This window comes from Halictus rubicundus, chromosome 10 (genome assembly GCF_050948215.1).
Source record: "Halictus rubicundus isolate RS-2024b chromosome 10, iyHalRubi1_principal, whole genome shotgun sequence".
Classification (NCBI taxonomy): domain Eukaryota; kingdom Metazoa; phylum Arthropoda; class Insecta; order Hymenoptera; family Halictidae; genus Halictus; species Halictus rubicundus.
This window is the reverse complement of record NC_135158.1, coordinates 5,493,989-5,515,730: the sequence shown is the minus strand read 5'-3', so window position 1 is coordinate 5,515,730 and position 21,742 is coordinate 5,493,989. Positions and strand designations below refer to the sequence as shown.

At 43.6% G+C, this 21,742-nt stretch overlaps 2 protein-coding genes across 3 annotated transcripts; both read left to right on the top strand.

The window, feature by feature from the left end:
- Nucleotides 1-4,528: 4,528 nt before the first annotated feature.
- Nucleotides 4,529-5,750, top strand: LOC143358364 (uncharacterized). Its single transcript, XM_076795451.1, has 2 exons — nt 4,529-4,715; nt 5,320-5,750. The coding sequence occupies exon 2, from the start codon at nt 5,320-5,322 to the stop codon at nt 5,524-5,526; it is 207 nt and encodes a 68-aa protein (XP_076651566.1). The 5' UTR covers nt 4,529-4,715; the 3' UTR covers nt 5,527-5,750.
- Nucleotides 5,751-9,092: 3,342 nt separating this feature from the next.
- Jef (major facilitator superfamily domain-containing protein 6 jef) lies at nt 9,093-20,723 on the top strand. Of its 2 annotated transcripts, none has more exons than XM_076795174.1 (11): nt 9,093-9,825; nt 10,484-11,018; nt 11,127-11,540; nt 11,637-11,758; nt 11,818-12,043; nt 12,238-12,372; nt 12,451-12,720; nt 12,953-13,211; nt 13,695-13,988; nt 14,265-14,330; nt 14,597-20,723. In XM_076795174.1, the coding sequence occupies exons 1-11, from the start codon at nt 9,428-9,430 to the stop codon at nt 14,605-14,607; spliced, it is 2,730 nt and encodes a 909-aa protein (XP_076651289.1). In that variant the 5' UTR covers nt 9,093-9,427; the 3' UTR covers nt 14,608-20,723. The 2 variants fall into 2 exon arrangements, with proteins under 2 accessions (XP_076651289.1, XP_076651288.1); XM_076795173.1 differs by having other exon boundaries at nt 14,265-14,377.
- The last annotated feature ends 1,019 nt before the right edge of the window (nt 20,724-21,742 follow it).

Genomic DNA, 21,742 nt, shown 5'->3' with positions numbered 1-21,742 from the left:
CTTAAAGAGAAATAATTTTTTAATGGTCGAATGGTCCAGTCTTGAAGAGAAATAGTTTTTTAATGGTCGAATGGTCCAGTCTTGAAGAGAAATAATTTTTTACCGGTTGAATGGTCTAATCTTGTAGAGAAATAATTTTTTAACGGTTGAATGGTCGAGACTACGGCGAATTTATCGCCTGCGAGTGGTTATCGAGAATAATCGAGACCGTTATCAATTCGCGATCGCTCTATCGCGATCACGACGTCTGCTCGCTTCACCTCGCGACGCCACGAAAGATTCACGTGAATCATGCGACTTCCATGTCGCTCGCCCTCTCCGCCCCGGTTACGCGTTTTGCGTATTATCCCCGGATAACGCAGCGCAGCCGACTTCTGCGTCGAACGGCGACAAGAATTACATAGACAGACCGCATGGCCCCGATGAACTCGCGAATCAGACAGCTCTGACAAATTTTCCATTGGCTGTTCTGCTGGTGGAACTTTCTTCGGAACACGAGGAACGTGCCCGGCTCCGATAAGTGCGCGTAGAACGCCTAATTCCTTTTCCGCGATTCATACCGCGTCTCACTTTTGCGAGTCACCCTACACGGACGCAGCTATTTATTCGTTATTAATTTGCGACGCTGTGAATTTTATTTTTGATGCGTCAACACTATAGACGTGAGAAATATTATTTCTCGTTATTTCTCTCATGTCTAGGATTATTTCTGAAATAATTCTGCAAAATGTTCTACAATGGTTATAAATATTTTTTTTTTTTTGAGGTCACGAGAGGACTCGGTGTATCACTAAAGCTTTAATTAACAATTTAAAACTGAAGGGCTCAAGAAGTTCTCTTTCCAGACTCTTAAGGGTTGATCCCTGGATCAAGAGACTTTCCGCGTTGACTTTCCTGTTAGCAAAGAGATAGAACTCGGAAATTTTTCATCAGCGGATTCGCTGTCTGCTACGTTAATCTTGCGAGATTAATTGCAGGAAAGTTTTTTCTGATAAGAAGAGGAAGACTGGAAAGTACAAAAGATGATAATTTGATAGTGGGGTTAATTGAGACTGGACGGATGAGACTTCGACTTTAATTAACTATTAAAAAAAAAAAACAAATTGGTCTTACGTATTAACTAAAAAATCTTGTTAAAAAATCTACTGAACATATACGGAAGTCGATTAAGGTACGTCAGAAATCGACTGACCAAATTAACTAGTTAGGTTTAATTTACCGCCGATGCACGCCAATTAATTTCTCGCATCGGCAACGAAGCGCAATGCAGCTTAAAAAGAAGCAAGAGTATTAAAGATTGCGAATACGTACATCTCAGTCAACAGCTATTAAAGTTTCATTCTCCCGAGAGGAAGAGATCCGCGTCCCTCCGCGTCTATGAGTTCTTATCAATGCTATCAAGCATGTGGGGCTGACGCAATCGGCCTAAAAGGAAAGAATTTAATAAATGTTAAGAAGGTTAGACATCTAGCAATAAAGAGCGAAGATATTCCAATTTTTCCGGGTCGGGGTGCACGCGAGAATTTCTTCCATTTGCCCTACGAGCAACCTTGCTCGAATTAAAATTATGTTTCATTTCCGGCGAAAAGCGATAATCCCGTAGCGCTATTTTCCGAGCAGCCTGCGCCACAAGGAAGAGAAGAAAAAACGGAGCATGATCCTCAAGTTGGATGAAATCGACGATATGAACGATTAACCGATAAGGCTGCACTCGAAGACGGACATCGTTCGATAAGGCTCGTTACGACTCGTTACGCGTGGATAAGAGGAGAGACCTATAAATAAGCATCGTGAAAATAATCGGGAGGCGATCGATCGGCACGTTGGAGTGCCATGAATTTTCCAGCTTGCCTGGATCAGGGGATCGGGACCCGGATCAGGTGATCGAGACGATCCAGACCAATGCGATTCGAGCGAGTCGAGTGAGCCGAGCGTCGCTATTTGATAAGAAACTATGGTCGGAGGAGAGCGGTATGATAAAACTGTGAATTTACAGGAGGACTTTGTCGAGAACTTACACGACGTCCTAAATTCCCAGAACTCCTTCTTAACAACGCTAAGCTTCTCCCTATCACGAGGAATATTCGCTCGGGTTACATCAGTCGCATAATTTTAGATGGAACCGTGTTTGACGAGAGATCCACGAATTCAGCATGCTGGAATGGCACATGAACGATGCTCGTGTTTCTCACGTGCTGACGAAACGCTAATAATGTTCGGCGAAATGGTTTGCTAGTGAATGATAGCGAGTAATTATGAGACGCAAGAAAAAGTGACGTCAGAAACAAAGTGCATCCGATACAAGCAGAATGTCATCACTAGGCCGCGCAGCTCTACGCAAATTCAAATTTTTTAACGCTATTTTTCTATCATTATTCTTCAGACAGTTTTCTTGCAATTCAACATGTTTGTCACTGTTCTCTAAAAATTCTTCTATCATACCTATTGATTCTTTTTTGTGTTTGCAAAATTTTGTCCTAAACAGAACTCATTGATCAATTGTTTAATAATATAATTCTACTATAATACATTATAGAATTTAGAGACTTAAACTCTCATTTAACTTAAAATATAATTCCAACCATCGCACAAAGACAAACCATAAATTCGCAAAAATCCACAACACACTTATCATTCGTCGCACCGTCGGGAGACAATTTTTCTCAACGCAGAAACATTAATTGCACAACGATTCGCAATTAATGCTTAGCAAATTAGCTTCGTCGCAAACGGTGCACGCGGCCGATGGAAAAATTGTTGAATGATTTCAGCGTATCTGGAGCAGCGACGAATATCCGCAAACATTCGGCAAGTCAAGTGATTCGTCGGCGGTGCCGAGAGAAAAATGCGTGCACAAGATTAACCGTGTTTGCCCGAATCGATTTATCATAGATCACCTGACGCGAGGCGAAACGGAGAAATTTAGTCATGCATGAACGTTGTGTTATTTCGCAATTTAGCGGAAACAACGGTATTGGCATAAACAACCGATAATGGTCTTACAATACTGAGAACGGGAAAAAAAATATCGCGGTGTTTTCGCGTGGGGCCTCGTGCGGATTGTATCAAGGTCTCGGTTAAAATTTCCGCTTGCTAATTGTGCCATATATTTCTGCGGAACATTGTTGTTTCTTGGCAAAATATTATCCCGTTCCAACAACAACGAGTGTTAGTAGATAATACTAGCTTGACAGAAATTAAAATTTCGCAATATTTGCAATTTCTTATGCTTTGTTCCAGATTTACCCCAGACCTTTTTTTGAACCTTTTTAATCATATAAAAGATATTTTGCAGGAAACCTTTTGTTTTAGGTTCCGGGAAAGCTTTCACATGTTTCAGGGTTGATGTTGATGCAAAAGTGCAATTTCTCGAGGGATGAAAGGATTAGTTTCGTTCAAGCTTTTAGAAAAACGTGTTCCTACGTTATTACGTTTTAGTATAAAATGTTGTGTAATTATTATAATTTCTAATCATCCCTTCACGATTATGCTCGTACGCTCACGCTACTGTTATTATCAACGTCCCTGTTTTATCTCCATCCTACATTATCTAAAACACAGTCATCGAGGAACGATCTGTTTACTATATTTTATGAAACAACGTATACTATCGACATTAACTAATTAAATAAATACTTGACAATAATAAAAGCGACGCAATAAGAACATATTTCTTACTGCAATGCTTACAAAATGATTTCTTCATATTTAACTTTTATGTCAATGGCTCTATATATTTTTCACTGGTTTTCCACAACCATTGCCGCGGTTTCCACAAACCACAGTCATTCAAACAAACAATTGCCTGCAATTCGCTAAAAGTTCTATTTCTCAGGAAACGCAGTCAAAATAAATAAACCACATTCTCAGAAGAGTTGTTTGTCCTCTCCATCATGAGTCATCACATTTACATAACTGCAGAAATAGTAGAAATAACGAATAAACTGCGGATGTTGTGCATTTATCTTAAAAATGAAAAACGAAACTGTGAATACATTAAAAGAATTTTAAAATTTTACATTCCTTTTTCGCTGACCAAAATTATTGAATTATTGTCACCTACTTCCTATCCTGACTTCATGTTTATCTAATCATAATTATCATTCTTGTCTAATAGCGGAAATTAACAATTTCTTTGCGCAGCAACGGTCGAGTGTGCATGAGACAGCGAAGTGATCGAATCGCAAACAAACAAGGTCGATGCTCGGGATGTTTGGAGTAGTCAAAGTTCCAGCTTAGCGTTGCTGAACGATCGTGGACTCTAATCCGTATTTTGGCTCGCGGAATTGCGCCACACTCGGCTGGCGTTATCGGTTACTATACGATAACGATGCATCTATAGGTGGGCGACGATTAGGTCCCCGGTGTTTATCGAAATCTCGGTTCTTTGAAAATCCCCCACGCAACCAACCCCCACCGTAGATCGAGAAGCGTGCGCGAACGAGGATTCGGCGATCACGATGAATGACGCGCGAACGATCTCTTATCACCGACCCCGTGACGTTGTACTAATCGTATAAATTATCCAACCGAGGAGGTCTGTTCGTCAGTTCACAACTTCTCCTCGTAAGAACGCGAGCGTGGCAGAAGATCCACATCTGCTGCAACAACACTGATCGTTACCGTGCTGCAACGCTCTAACTCTGCAAACCAACCATAGAACTGCTAAGGTTCTACTTGAACAGTCTAGTCAATTTCTACAGTATAACGCAAAGGTAAGCATTTATTTTCCAAGACCTCTTCCAAACCAGAATCCTACCTTGGCTCTTCAATCTCTATTACTTTCCTTTTAATTTTCTTCTTAGTTTTCCTCTACTCCAGATTCTCGATGTTTGATTCTTGGGACTTTAGTTAGGCTCCTCTTAGCTGACTGTTCTGTAACTGTACAAGAAGGGGGAGTTACATGCAAATTCAATTCGTCTCCTAATCATTTTAATAGGTTGTAAATAATGTGCCAGTAATATTCACTTACTACTTAAAATCCTTAGTCTACTTATGACATCTTTCAGCTGATTTTCTTTGCCACTAGCTACAATTCTGCATTTTTATTCTCTTTGTCTTCATCCTTTGTACAAACACGTCCAATACACACCAGAATAATCAAATTCCAACACCAAGCTCCACTAGAATCGTTACACAATTTTTCGGAATAAACCAACAATGTGCTCCACCCAAGAAGCACGTCAAGCATTTGTCATAAACGCCTTCGGCAACGAAAGGATTCGTTTTAATCCTGGTGATTTCACCCATTTCTCCAAGAGCCTAAACAACCAACGTTCTATCAACAATGACTAATCAATTACTGAATCATCTGTCCAGATGCTGATCGGTGGAGCAGTGAGCTACGTAGCAGGCAAGCAGGCAGTCCGCACAGTATACTGGCGAACGGCGAACAATGGTCGCTTGCTGAAGACAGCGAAGACCTGCAGGTTCCAGGGGCCACCAGAACCGGCGCCATCATCCACGTTCCAAGGTCAATCGCGCATCGACCCGATACCGAACTCGGTCCTCAGCAAACGGGACTAGCCAGCACTCAACATGACACTGAACCAAAGAAAAACTGGGGTAAAACGGGGAGGGGAGGGGGGTTGCAAGAGACTGCATCCTCAAGGATGACGACTTCTAGACTTGTACATAGTTGTAGAACGAATTAGACTTGTACATAGCTATTATTAATTTAAGTTATATACTAACTACTTGTACGCCGATGGCGAGACTGTCGAATAAATACAATATTTATTTTCTTTAAAGGCCTTGTTTGGACATTTTTTTCAAAGAAATCGAACCACTCTTTTCCATCGAGGTTTTGCATACTTATTTTCTATTATGTGGACTATATGATAGAATTTTTTGAGGGCACAATACTCAAAATTGTAAGTGTTATGGTTTCTCAAAGAGGGGCACGCAAAGAAAAAGTGTCCTACTAGTCTAAAATAAAGAAAATATGAACTACTAGTTTAATTAGTATGAAACTCGGTTTAGGAGAGTAAAAAAAATGAAGTATTTAATTATTTAATAAAATGGTGCCATATCAAAATTTACAAATTTCTCGACCAGAAGAGCCCCTTGAACAGCGAATGTTGACCTCTCGGTGCAACCTGCCGCGATTTCTTCCGAGTGCGTGGTTCTTTCTTCTTGACGATTAGGCGAACCGCGGCGCTCATACTTGAACTTTGAAATAAGGTCAAGTCGATTTGCGTCAGCGGTACCGGCTAGAGAATAGGAGCTTGTGCTCCGGATCTGTTTCAGAGATGATAATTATTAATCGTGCATCTGGAAGCGTTCTCCTTATATACGGTTTTATCCGGTATCGTCCGCATTGTCAACAATGACTATGACGCAAATCCTGCCACGCGAACACCCGTTCGCTGTCGTCCCGCTGCCACAATCCGGTCCCATAAACTTCGGACACGCGGAAGCTGCGACGATAAGCGCTGCACCTGCGGCAAACTCTCGCGCTGATCATTGCACCGACCATGCTGCTTTCCAAAGCACAGAGGAAGTCTTATCAAGAAAAAACTCGCAATCACGCACACGCATCGTGCCCTGCATGATGTTACATGCTCGATTCGCTGATAGCAATATGCGTCATGAACTTATCCGCTGGGAAAATGCACTCTGATGCATTTTTCTAAGAGCTTGCAGATTAAGAGGAAATATTGTTTTTTGGCTGTGGTGACTTTGAGTGATGTGTGTTGTGAGTCGACAGCGTGGATTGCTCCCCCCTGAGATTATGTGTGTAAGAAATTGTGGACAGTATGTTTTTTTTTTTGGAATTAGTATAAGAAATATGTGGGGAATGTCATTTAATTCAGTGTTGGCTCAGAGTGATTTTCGGAAATTTTTTTTGAGGTAACCTTGTGAGCTAACTTCTTGGAATTTTTAGGGTCGTTTATTATGCTATTGAAGTAGTTGATAATATTTTTAATTGACGAAAGAAAACGTTCATTGCCGCGATTTTAATTTGTTAACGTTTACGGTGGGAATAAGGTGGTAAGTAGACGATGTTTCCGAATTTTTTGGAAAGAAACTATAAGAGCAACTAATTTGGAATTGCGAGGGTAGGTTTCCGCACTATTGAAGCAGCTAACAAAATTTTTATTTGACAGAACAGTATGCCTATTGTCGGAGTAAAAATAATAATTGTTTGATACGTTGGTGTAAGTTGTCCGTTGACATACCACTCAAAGCTCGAGTTTGATCTCACGTGTCCGAAGCTGTGTTCCTTCGACGCAGCTGACGATAACAATTTTTCGCAAGCAGAGCTCCTGTACTCGCGAGATAAAAGAGCCAGGCACGAGTCACGATGCGGGTCAAGGTTAGCGACATTCAACGCACTGTCGTTCGCCAGCACGGTAAAGGTTTCCCTAAACACGCGTCTGGAGGCCATTCTACTCCCGGAACATTTTCTACGCGCGAGACAGCTCTTTTGATAGCTTCATAACAGCGCTCGTATCTCGACAGTTTATTTGCTAATGACTCGGCCCCGATAAGCGAACATCTGCTGAGAGGAAGAAAGGTTACATTAACCTCCTCAAGGTCGCAATTTTTGCCAGTTTCTGATAGCTGCCAGTTTCTGATTAGCGTGCTTTGTGCAGATCCTTTGTGAATTAGTCGATAGATATTCCCAGGGAAATGCGTTTTATTCGATTAGAATGCATTTATCGCCTGCACTTTCAGACTCTAAGTCCCAAGATCTCAAAATCTTCAAATCTGAAACCTGAGGACTCTAAGAAACGAAGACCTCCAACGTTGGTATGTGCATCGAACGCTTAAAGTCCGTCGACTATCTTGTAATTTATACAATTTAATTAAATGGAAGTTAGATCAAATAAACAAGGGTGGAAGCGATTAAACATAAGGAGAATAACGTCTAGACATCAGATCGTTGAGCTTTAACCTCGAGGAATCCAAATCTTGAGGCTACGTAGCTTATCTGCTCACGCGGCTACTTGTTTCGGATCATTTTTTCGAAGAACGTAATCTTACAGATTGCGACTAAACATGATTCTTTAATTCACGGTATGTAATCGACGATGACTCATTTTTTTTTAAATTCTCTAAACGAGAGACGAAAAAGAAGTACAAGAAGATGACGAAGAGTAAACGCGAACGTATGCCGGTGACATTTGCTTAGGGTCATCAGAAGCCGGATATCCGGCCCATAATCAACTGTGCAAGCATCGCAGGACACAGAGCGGAGTCGGAGGAAATGGAAACTAGTGCCTTGGGGGTGGGAGACCAGATGTCTAGCGATGGGACTGAACGTGTTCAGACAGAACATGTCCCATAGGTCACTGAGTCTCAAAATTTCAAAACTTCAAGGCCCCCAGACCCTAAGACGTCAAAACCCCTTCATTTCGCGGCCCTAAGACCCTAAGACTCCAAGACTCCAAAACTACAAAATTCCAAAACTCCCAGACCACAAGGTCCCAATATTACAAGACCCTAAAATTGGAAGAGGCAAACACTCCGAGGCCCTGAAATAATAAAATTTCAAGACTCTAATAGCCCAAGACCCTAAGAGCACAAGAAATTTTAGAAATTCAAGAATCCGAAGACTCCAAATGCTGCTACAACAATTAAAGCTCAATAATTCCCTCTGATTAACATTCTACAGTTTACAATTCACGACGACTCTGAACTTCCCATTTTTTAGGGATATCAATCAACAGCAGAAATTCCTGCAAAAATAAAAAAATTATATCACCACAATACTCCTCATAAATTTCGTAGGGGCAACTACCCCAAGCCCCAAATTCCAAATGGCGACACCAATGCAATTAAGACTCAACAATTTCCTCCACCACCTCAGCCTACAACATACAACTTCTCGCTCTACTTCTTATCGTCAAATCTTCCAGGGGCAATCTCGAACCCCCAACCCTGCACAACCCCTAGATTCCAAACGCCTTCTACGAAACGCAACAATTTCCTGCGCCCTCGGAGGGCCATCGAATCTATAGATTCCATCACGACGAAGATCGCCGGCACTCGTAGCTCGCACTCGGGAGGATCGAACGGAAGGCCATCGCAGCTTTGAGTAACCGGGCTTCAGGCGGGGTGTCGTGCGGGGGTGTAAAAGTTGCGCGGGCGCAGTGGCAGGACTATCGATCTCGGTGGCGAAAGGTGCCACACGGTTGGCCATCGATTCGACGCTGGTCTAAAAGGATTGTGGCTGGCGATTGTCGAAAAGACGGTAGAACCGTCGTCAACGGAGGGATCGTCTAGGCTTGGACACCTAGGCTAGCTAGGAGATCTAGGCTAGCTAGGTATCGAGGATCTATTGAAGATCGTCGCCAGGTGACGACAAGGTGAAGGGTGAAAAGGGTGCTCGTGTCTCCTGACAGTGGCCGGCAGTGATCTCGTTGGTGGAAGAGGACGTTGAAGAGGCTCTGGTGGCTGAGACCAGTCATCGGCCGGAGTCATGCAGAACTATGGTCACGAAGAGTATGATTATGGGGGCGACCAAGGGTCCCAACAGGGCAGATCGCTGCCCCAGGTCCCAGGTGTTAGGCCCATGGTGGATCCCCATGCCAGCGGAGAGGTCGACCCGAACCTCTATCCGGAACCTAAAGAGGCTACCCACAAGATCCGGGGAAAGAGTGACGTGATCGAGTACCTGTTCGGGTCCGTTGACCAAGAGCTGCTCACTGTCAAGACGTTCTACTTCTTCTTCTACTCTGCCTTTGGATCCTTGTTCCCGCTTATGGGGGTCTACTTCAAGCAGATGGGCATGAACGCTGGAGAGTGCGGACTGCTGATCGGACTCAGGCCGTTCATCGAGTTCCTCAGCGCGCCCTTCTGGGGGTCCCTTGCTGACAGGTGAGCGTGGACACCTGGTGAACTTGGGGTGGCGGGTTAATTGCTTGTTGTAGGGTTTCCTTTTGTAGCTATGGTGATTGGAAAGTCTCCGCTGATGCTACCTTCCTGGAGCAGAAAGTTTGTTTTCTGGCTAGAATGATTGGTACTTCTTCCTTGATTGTAGTTTCCTCAAGGAAAAATTTATATTTGTCAGATGCCCATACTTTTCCTAATGATTGCATGAATTACCTAGTTTGATGTTTTAGCCCCTTGTCATACGGTTTCTTTCACACAGTGATTGGTACCACTTCGACTTTCACAGTTTTCTAGAGGAAGAAGTGCACATTATTAAAAAGTTTATATTAACCATATGGTTTGTTCTAATGATCAACCCGTTGAGGATGATCGTCGTCAGATCGGCGACATCAGGTCTACGTATTTAACACGTTGACTGCCGAACAATCATCCCCAAAAGATAACACAAAATCAAAGTAATTATTTCATGACAAACCGATTATTTCGATACCCACGCGGCCAGAGTAGATGTAGGTTTACGCCTATCGATTAACCCAATCAAGGGTAGGAAATGTCCTCATCTCCGAAGAACAGAGAATCTCGCGATCCGTGGCTTGCCTTGAAGTGGGCCAATCGATTTCCAGTGATCCATTTCCCTCCGCAGGTGGCAAAAAGGCAAACTAATACTTCTGGCCTCTCTCTCCTGCTGGATCATCTTCACCCTGCCTCTGGGCTTCATCCAGCCACCGGCCACGTCCTGCATGGTGATGAGGAACAACACGGTGTACCTGGAAGCGTCGAATCCCGAGCGTCGAATCGTCAAAAGATCCCTCAACCACGAAGAATTGTACCACACCGATGAAGACTGTCTAGAAGTTGCTGAGAACGTGGTGTTCGAGAGGCTGAGGAAGGAAGACGACACCCCGGCGTTGTTGATCAGGCAGAGATCGAGGCTCAGGAGCAAACAAGCACCACCAGTCGGGCAGACTGTCCCAGACCACAATAACAACCAGCACGACAACAATAGAGTCAGAAGAGAGGTACTCACTACTGAGGAGAGCCCTGTGGAGGACCTGAAGTACAAACAGCTGGTGTTCGAAGACTCGGAGACCCACCCTGAAGCCAAAACCATAGACTTCGAAACTCTGCAACGAAGAAACCGTCCAGCAGATGTGCTCGAGTACAAACGGTTCCTCAATGTAAGTTCTGTAACATTTTTCACTTATGCTCAAACATGAAGAAAGTACATTTCTCACTGTTACGGTAACCCTCAAATTTCTGATGATGGAGTGTGTCTGTTGGTCTAGAATCAACCTTTGGAAGATGGAAGACCGCCGAAGAAAGTGTACACGCACACCAAAGTTAGGGCGAAACCGCCCCCAACGAAGATCATGGTGAAACGAGGCGTAGACGAAAAGAATGAAGCGTCACGGGAGAAGGAACTTAACGATGAAGAGAAATCGGTGAAGAACATCCGCAAGTTGCCGTTTTTAGAAAATGGAGACGAGGATGAATTGAAGGACGATCAAGATGAGGAGGACGTTGAGGTGCCTATGGCGAGGACCAGACGCAGGGACAAGACCCTGTCCAGGACTAAACGGTACATCAGGATGCATTCTCGTCAGAGCCCTCACACCGTGTCCTACGCTGCCAATTATGACGCCAACGAGAACAGGGGATGGGTCAAGCCGCTGTTCAGCTCCATCGTCTACAGATTGCCGGTGAATTTTATTTTTCTTCTGAAAGCAATATTGGACTACTATACCGTTAGGTTGTTGCAAATGATACCTAACAAAAATTGCTGAATCTTTCCACAGGACATCCAAAAAACGTTCTTCCTCCTGCTGCTGCTAGTCATAGTCGGTGAATTCTTCGCAGCCCCAGCAATCACGTTAGCGGACTCAGCAGTGATCACTTTACTAGGAGAAGACGCGGACAGGTAACGTTCCCTGCAAGGTCCGAGCTAGCCTCCAAATTCTCGAGCTTTCTTCTTTCCAGGTATGGTCACCAGCGAATGTTCGGCAGCTTAGGATGGGGACTTGCTATGTTCTTCGTGGGTATCGCATTGGACCACAGCACCGCGTTCCCAGACCACCCTTGCGGCCCAGACCTGAGGGAAAAGAACTATACCATCTGCTTCGCGATCTTCAGCGTGCTGATGGGGGCCGCTCTGATTACGGCCACGCAGATCAACTTCAAGTACGACATCATAGTCTCGGAACCGGTGAGTGACGCTGTTGACAAGGAAACATACATTTTCACCCCAATGTGGACAATGACCGATAGAAAAAAATGTGTCGAATATTTTTCTAAGAACTACCTTTCCCCAAAGTTCCATCAAAATCGGCGTGTATCGCTAATTGTAGCAAAATCCATTGAGATCAGAATCGAAGAGCTGCAAATTCTCTTTGTGTCCAGGAAGTGGTGAAACCGCCAGCTGAGCCCACCAGGGAGGAGCAGCTGCAGAGCCAACTGTCTCAGCAGCTGAATCTGCCAAGTCTTCAAGATTCCTCGGCTGCGGTGAACCCCAAGCCTCAGCCTCCGGAAGGGAAGGTAGCAAATTGATTTTTGTCTTCGTCGTGTCAATTAGAGATTCCTTGGACTCTTGCCAATGAGTGTCCAAACTTGCAGACGAAAATGTTTGCTCAAACGATGAGGGAGATCCCGGAATGGGTGACCGTGCTGAAGCAGTTCAAGGACCTCAAGTGTGCGTCCTTCCTGTTTGTTGCCTGGTTCATGGGTTTCGGAATTGGGCTCATCTTCACCTTCCTCTTCTGGCATCTACAGGACTATGGAGGCTCGCCTACCCTCTTTGGAGTTGCCTCAGTGATCAATCATATCTCTGAGATATTCGCGTACTTCTTCAGCTTCAAGCTTATCAGACAGATTGGCCATGTCAAGGTAATTCCGAACGTTTTTTAACCATTCAACTCTTTGGTCAGTTGATTTAGCGTATAATTGCTACTTTGGCATACAATTTGTCTTGAAAATTTTATACGTGTTCTCGATGACTAGACTGCAGATCTTTATGCAAAATAAAAGCGGTCTGCATCGATTTCGGGAAACTGTAGTTCAATAAAAATTCATCTCATCGCTTAATAATTTAAAAAATGTCCTCATTTCAATGTTGCAGGTGCTGTGCATGGGTCTAGGCGGAAACGTGCTTCGTTTCCTGTACATTTCCTGGCTGACGTCGCCCTGGTGGGTGCTGCCGTTCGAGTTCATCCAAGGTATCACTCATGCTGCAGTGTGGGCTGCATGTTGCAGTTATATAGCCCATAATACACCACCTCAATTGCGCACCAGCGCGCAAGGTGTGCTGCAAGGTGTTCACCATGGTCTGGGTAGGGGTTGTGGCGCTATGATTGGTGGCATGTTCGTCGACGCTTATGGTGAGTGTGTATTGTGTGTGTATTGCTCCTGGGAGGAATGCTTTCGAGCAAATGGCCTTTGAAATTGAAATCTAAATAAATGCAGTCTTGTCGTTCGTAAAAGTTCTATCATATAATGTTTATAACAAAGTTAGTAACTTGCTTGTTCAAATGTTGGGGTGTATTGGCGTGTAGAGAGCCTCGAGTAGGCGTGGCTTGGTTGCTTGGGGTCAGGGCAGTGCCCCCACGGGGCAACCGTCGTTCACAGTACAGTCTACCGACTCTACAACTGTGGAAACAATGCTTTATTGATCCTCGTCAAGATGACAAGTGCTTCGATATTGATTTGTCTTGAAATATTCATGAGGGATTGCTCTATTATTGGTCGAGGTTCTCAAACGCAGGACCCTGTTACTTAAATATCCTCCTACCCGGAGAAAAATCTCGGAGAATATTCTAAAAGGCCATATATTTTTAACTAATTGATTCTGATGGCTTTTTCAGGCACGACTGCAACATTCAGAGTGTACGGATTGTGTTGCCTCGTGGTTCTCGCCGGGTTCATATTCATCAACTTCTACAGAAAGGACACCGGCTTCGTGTCCGACTTGCCACAGACAGAGGACCCTCACCAGGTGGCTGAGGCCACGCACCTGGCTCCTCATGGTGTCCCAAGCAACGCCATACCTAGGGCGCTCAGCTCAACTCGTCTGCACGAGCTGGCTAATCAGGACACAGGCTATGGCGCCACTTATCAGACGTCGGGCAATAATCTTGGTGTACCTGGCGCGAACGGAGGTAAGATCCTTGCGATACTTAACGCGATCTCTATTCAACATGATCGCAGATCTTGTATCTTGAACAGAGACTGCCGAATTAATTCGATTAAGGTTGTTATTCAACCCCTAACTCGTCTCTCATGGGTAGTACCTCCAATATGTAGAACCTCAACTAGTACAATTTCACAAAGAGCGAACTTTCCCAAATCACTCCATCACACAATCAATCTAATCATGATCTTCCAACCTGGAAAACTTCATTTTCCTAAAATGTCTAGCTGTATTTTAATTACAGGTCCCGTGAACCCGACGAATCCATTTCTAAACGGCGGCGGCGGCGGCGGAGGTGGATATAATTACGGTATGACTGGCATAGGCGAGGACGAGTATATCCGTAGGAGCTTCCAGGTTTAGTAAAACCGTTCTAATTAGAACGTCCCCGCGAGGAAAGCGTCCGTAACGAACGAAAACTTCTACGCAAGGCTATACTCTCTGAACGAAACACGATATTTTTTCTATATTGTTTGTTAGGTTTATTGATAGGCGTCTTTGCGACTCTCACACCAGACAATCTTCGCTCCCACAACACTCGTCGTCATTCTAATCCTCGATCCCTCTGTCCAACAGCTCTACAGTGAAGTGATCAACCGAGCGGAGATGGACCTGATCAAGCCGCCGCCGATAGAGACCCACCTACACGCTCAACAACCATGCACCAACCCCTTCCATCTGCACGACTACGAATGGTAACAGTCCTGGACGATCGATCCTGCCTGAGGCGATCAGGATGATCATGGGACGCTGGTCGACAACCGGCTCGTTCTCCGGAGAACCAAGAACCAACAACAGGTTCGATAACACAACCGGCAACACCTTACAGAGCCAGCAGACTCTCGCCGGTATAGACTCCACGGTGTCCCATCAACTCGCGTTTTTCTGTAAATACGGCATATTTACCGCCCGCTGCGCCTTTGTGAAGCCGATCGCGAGCCTAATCTTCCCTCTTGAACTTAAACGGGGTCCTGTCCAGTTAATCTTTAGTTGAAAATCTAGATTTCTCTTTCCTCATGTTCAAATTCTGGCCCTTCATGCTAGCGTTCCTCACCGAGCCAAAGAGATCGGCGAAAAAGACTGACCGACGATTCGAAAGTGCCTGGTACTCGAGACGCCAAACGCTCGGATTGTTATCTTGTTTATGCAGTTTTCTTAGTTTGTTGACGACGGTTTCATAACGGCGACGCAACCGGCGGAAACGGTCAGCGTGATCCTCGCGAGCTCGATCGCAACCTATGGGGCATCGGGGGTGGAATCGGGATCGACGTCCACGGAAATTGAAGTTCCTGGATCGAGGATCGAAACCAAGAGAGGAAGACACGCCATCCGAGGTTTTTCACGTTGGGAGAGCGACGGGTGTCCTGTCGCGAGTGATTCTTTTTTGGATATCAGGGGAGTGAAGGATCGAAGTATCTGGCGTAGATCCTGTGATGTAGATCCTTGGTGGAGGGAACCTGTTGACAGTGGAAGGTTATATTGGTAGTAAGTCTTGTGAGGAAACGTCTGAAATTTTTCTGGGATTTTAGGACAGATTTTTTAAGGTTTTAGGTCGGTTTTCGTGATCGTTTGCTCTTTGGGGTGATATCATCCCCTGAGTGTTCAGTAGGACAATTTCTTCTCAAATCCAAATAGAATTTTTGATCCTTTTAGATTTGTGGAATACCTTGCGTGTCACCTTATCGTTTCATGTACGATGTACTTGTATGTCTGAACTTAAAAATTAATTTTTATAGTGATATACCTTATGAATACAATTTTGATAGGATCGTTGAGGTGAGATAAAAGTTGACACAGTAGATTGAACAGATTGCTTTAATTTTGTGAGACTTTTGTGGATAGCATCTTTAATGGTGCAATATCAAACATCAAGATGAATGCACTTCCTGAAAAAACAACATATCAAAAAAAAAAAGATCAATATTTTCCCGTGCAATCTTTGAACATATGTACACTTCCAAACATATCAAAATCACAGTCCCAAACATATCAAAATTGTCTAGTTTCTGAATTGTAAAACATGTACACAGTCCAAACCATATCAAACCAGTCTATATTTCGAAATTTCCTTACCAGACGCGACAGTAAATGAGAAAATCCACCCCGAAAGAGGATCACACGCGACACGGGCCATCACCAGGTGAAAATACAATTGTACAGCAGAGTAACCATATCTTTCGTGACGTAAAACTATACTTAATATACCTGACACGTGTAGTACGGCACAACACAGGATCTGCGGGGTCGCTTCAACGAAACTATTTATCCTACGGACTTGCAGTCCACGGAATCGTTCGATCCCTAGCAATCTCCAGAGCCTAGGCGATCCAGAAAGGACCTTCGTGAACCGGTACAGACCTTGAAGAGAACAGAGCGCAGGGTTCGAACGAGTCCGTGTCCTCGAGTGCAAGCTCCTCGATGTATTATTGTGTATCTACGCGTACTCTGCTTCTCGTTTCCTCGTGATTCTCCGGGCGTACCTGTGCTCAGCATCCTCCGGGATCAAAGGAACTGATACCGTCGACGGAAAGAGCACGAGAATCGGCAGCACTCATTGTAAATAATTCTCTAACTCTATCTCTACCCCTCTCTACCTCCCTCTATCTCTCTCTTGTGTGGATATTAACGAAACCCGTGTCTCTCGTTGAACCCTTGTTTTCTGTTCCTAGGCTGAACGTTGCTCGTTCCGTGTTGCAATCTGTAAAACGTATCACTTGTAATCGGGTAGAGACTCTATCGAATGTAGCTCGTATCGTACTGTTTTACCATGTAAGCAGACACGTTCTCTCGTGATAGGTGTATCATACTGTTGAATTATAGAGGACGATTACTCAGAGACGGCGACGCCGGTGTTGAACGGACCGGAAGTCCGGGGAGGACTCGAGTTGCCTTTTTCTTCGAGTTCATTCATTGATGATCGATACTCTTGACGAGTCTATTGGTCTCTCTTGCTTTGGAAATCCTTTCTTCCCCAGATGTGTATAGGGTGAAGCAGAATCAGTGACGTCACCGGATGAAGAGGACGGCGATGTATTGCGAAAACAAGTGGAAAAGTAATTTTACAAATTTTTCCTGCGGTGTATCTTTCCCGAGATTGTGGATTTCGCACTTAAACCGACACTTCAGATACTAGTCAGACACTTAAGTCACTTGAAACGGAGTTTCCGATTCAAAGAGCTGGATAAAACAACTGCATTCCATTTTCTAGCTTTTCTGTTCTTCCAACAGTGAAATGTTTTGTTCGAAAGACGTTTTCAACACGACGATACTAAAATCGGGACGCCGTACGAAATCATTTTACACTATGAAACACAAGAAAATTATTTTCCACTCGTTTCCATAGCAACCTCCCATTCACTTCCGCCACTAATTTTGTCTCGCCCTATATAAACTGGTATCGTTGAAAAGCTGTGTTAACTACAGCGTATATTGCAACCAGCTTGATCAAGTTGCTACAAATTGCGAAGCCGTGTTAATTTCTAGCCGGGTCAAACACGACCCAGGCATCGCCGTAGAAATGAAAGGTGAATTCGATTCTCCTCGCTCGCCCGCGCCCCTCGACCGGTAAAACGAAGGGAAATCATGTTTCCCGTGGCACAAGCTAGAGATTACGTTGTACCTACATACAATATCGAAGTTAAAGCTAACCGTAAGGCATATCGTCGTATACATCAGAGCGGATCGGCTCGTTATTGTTACCGAACAGTACCGATCGCGTATTGTGCGCCGGAGTGAACACACTTCGGGTCAGTGCTACTTTTTCGAGTACACCTTACACCAAAACTGAGTAGATCGATATAATAAACGTAACCGTAGTTAGCGTTCTTGTCGCGACTCATATCCGGGGTCGTTTGCTTTCAAAGTGGCAACGTGCCGACAAGATGAAGAACAGAAAACGTTCGTTATGGAAATAGTTAGCCTTGCGGACACTTTTAAAGCGAACGACTCGCTTGCATTCGTTCCCGACGGACACGCCGTTTATGAAAAATCATGGATCAATCTTCATTGCCTTACGAAAGCATGCGCACGCGCCACGAGGCCAGAAATAGGTGTCAAATCAATCATGTAAACCGCCGTTAGGGCATGAACGTTTCGGAATTGGTCCGTTGTTACACTTTTGTTACTCGTCTTAGCTACTGCTGTTAGCTGCCGCTGTTGCGAGAGCTTCTACCTCAGGCATGGGCACGGATTGCCCCGTGGGGCACTGGTTCGGCTCTGGGGAGCGTAGGAGCAGCGAGGCCACGCCCACTCGAGCGGTTATACAATGAGTGGGGGCTCTAGAGGCGGTGCTATCCCCACGCACGCTCTCTCCACCAATCATCCACCGGTTGACGCGCTGTGGAAGGGATAGCGGAGCTTCTGGAGCGTAGGGGCGGTCCTAAAAAGAGCCAGGAGGCGGAGACTCGTTACTGAGAATAGTCTTTTGCCATGAAATTGGATTAGGTGTACAAAAAGAAAGTTAAACAGTCGCAGTTGTACTGTTCTTTGTTGAGGTTTGGCGTATGTGTACCTTTGATAACGACGTTTATACAGTAAACACTAGAAGCGTCTATGAATAATTGTATAGTGAACATCAAAGCTTTCCCAAACGCGTTTTGACAAGTCTTTGTCGAGTAGCTTTAATAACAAGTATGAATAGCACGTTTATTGTCATGTAAGGGCAATCTGACCAGACCTACTATCTTGTAAAGAAATGTTTGAAACTTGATTCGATGGCTGTTTTGCCACAAGTTACCCGACAAATGGCAAAGAACCGTGGATAATGACAACTACATCGAAGATCGAACTTGTACCAGTAGTTTCTCGAATAAATCTGAATCTGCCATACTCAAGCTTTCTTCTTGTACACCTGACAGTTCTCTCTGGAGCAAGAATACTGTACCCATGTCCGATCTAGACGACCGGCCTGCGATCGACGTTTCCGTTCTCGCCTAGCAAGGGTTTGCAAAGGCTTGCCACTAGATCATTTTGTGAAGAGAGCCGGTGAAAGGCGTGCTCGAAATAATAAACGGAATGAGATCTGAAGCGATTTGTTTTTCACGTTCTTCGACGCAAGCTCGCTGGGGATTAATAACATACTCCCCGAACACCGGGACACGATGATTACTCGACTGCGGATTTTATGCACTTATGACGCAAATGAGTAACACTTGTAATTGAAATTAAAAAAATTTCTAAATTACTAAAAAATGAAAGACACTTCTAAGTAGCAGCTCTGTTTGTTGCAGTTAATACGGAACAGTTTTATTTCGCATCAAGATCCGCAGTCTAACGATTAACATCGCTGGGCAACGCTTCGACGACGTTCACACGAAGTCTTCCCTAATACGTAGACACGAACTAGCGAACTATTTTTTCGGATTCTGGTTCGGCGAGGCAAAAAGGCAGACGTTCAATTGTACGCAGAGAGCGCGTCAGTATCGACGGAGGAATAACGTTGACGGACTGACAATTACGATGGAACGATTTGTTACGTTGTGACCGACTTACAACCACGTTGTTACGATTCGCGGGCTACTATCGGGCATCGTTAAGCTATACTATCTCTAGTTCGATCGCGATCTATTACTCCGCGCAGCATACTTTCCGAGCATACTTTTCACCCAGGACCTACATAGACACGTACATAAACGGACACGTGGTTTTCTAAGGAGACACACACACACACACACACACACACACACACACAAAACGCGAAAACGGCAGAAGATACCACCGGCAAACTCGATACATATCATATAGGAGTTAAGTGGATGAAGAAAGGAGAAGAATGGATCGATATTGCGTTCAGAAGGGAAAACGTTTCGCACGTGGTCGCCTCGCCTCGTCGGATATCGTCGACGCACAGTGGAACAATGAAAATTAAACGAACAGCAGAATAATTGAAATTAAGAGACAACTGGACGTACCAATTACCTTCACTCTTCCCGATTTTATCGAAAAATTGCTCAATTCTAAATTATATTATTTCCACGGATGCATTGCACAGAGAATTTTCTTTCTTTTCCACAAAATTTCAAGATCGTCCAAATTTTTTAACCTTAGTTGAAATCCAAATACCAACTAGAACTTTTGTTTTTTGAGTGTTTCTAATTGGCGTGGTTATCTCCACATAGTCTAGTTACATATGAAATGTCTGCTTGTTGTTCAAGAAAATATTTCGTTCTACTGTGCTCTCTCGTTGTTGATAAAAATAAGACTCGAGATCGGTCGCATTGGGAATAATCTTTCCAAGAAGAACGTCGCTATCGGTACACGCTCTAAGACTGACGGAGAAAATCGTTTGTTCCGAGTTGTTATAAAGTTACTCAAAATTTCTATAAGGGAATTCACTCTTCCTTGAAACGTTACAATGTTTAATAACGATAGGCTTATAGGTATCATCGATTCGAAAAATTTTCAATAATTCAAACAATAAAAGAACTACGGATCGAAGGAAAAAATTTGTTCATTTTTGGAAGAAGGCAGATCCGAGTGGTTTTTAAGGTCTTTGTGGAAATTTCGGAAAGCGTAATTGTCGATGACGTAAGAGTTCAATGAATTCGAGATCTGCCGAGGGAGACATGTGCGAAGCGCGATAACGACGGCTGTACTATAGGTATAGCGCTATTAATAGATGATTATCAGAAGAAGAGTAATATACAGTAACGATGTAATTAATATACAGTTTGAAAAAAAAGACAAGTTTTGATTTTTCTGTCCCTTATCCACTGGGCTATGATTTAATACGTTGTCATACAATATTGAATCTGTTACATGCAGTTATATTGCATTCGGATGCGGTGGATCATGCAGTTCTTTAGTAACTTATTTTAGTATCCTGCCATAATCACACTCCGCGTCGCAATAAACGCTTTTAACAGTGACTTATTATTAAATAATAGGTTTCAATGGATCCTGCACTCGGCATGCACAAATGGCACTGTTAAACTTTCCAAGACTGACAATGAGACAGAATGCCCTCGGAAAATTTGTACAAAAACTATTCAAGCATTCACAAATTAACACAATGAAGATCTGTCGAGACATTACCGACTGAAGTCTCGAAACTTAAAATTTTTCGAAAATAAATATTCTAATACTTTTTATCGATTTCCAAAATATTTAGAACTCTGATCTTTCTAAATTACCGCAATAAACTTTGATTGAACACACTTTACCTACTAGTGGTTACTTTACAGTATTCAAACGATCGATCGTCAATGCTATCAATTTTCTAACAGCCATAACAATTTTATTTCTGAACTAAAAAATGATTTCGAACAATATAAATTAAGAATTTTTTCCGGGATTAATATTTAGCAAAAATACTATCGATCTTCTTTTGAATATAGCATAGACATCAACCAACCTTGGGTCCATATTAGCAGAGTCTCCTTTACAATCATTCTAACTTATCTTTAGTCTAAATATTATAAATAAATACCAATTATCCAGCAGCCACTATAAATTTCTGGCTATTTATCTTATGTTCAATACAGACAAAAACCATCTAAAAGAAACCTACACCATTAGGTTCCCAGCCTCTAAAATTTTGAGCCTGTCAACTTAAAACATAAAAATGCTACCGCAACACAGTATCCCATTAAAAAAAAAAGCAATTGCATCGTGCTTGAAGACAATCAGTCTTGCAAAGATCAACTACGGTCTCGCAAAAGCGTGGAAATGATCGGTGGAGACAGAGGTGGACGATCTCTCGCGAGATAAACGGTGAACAACACG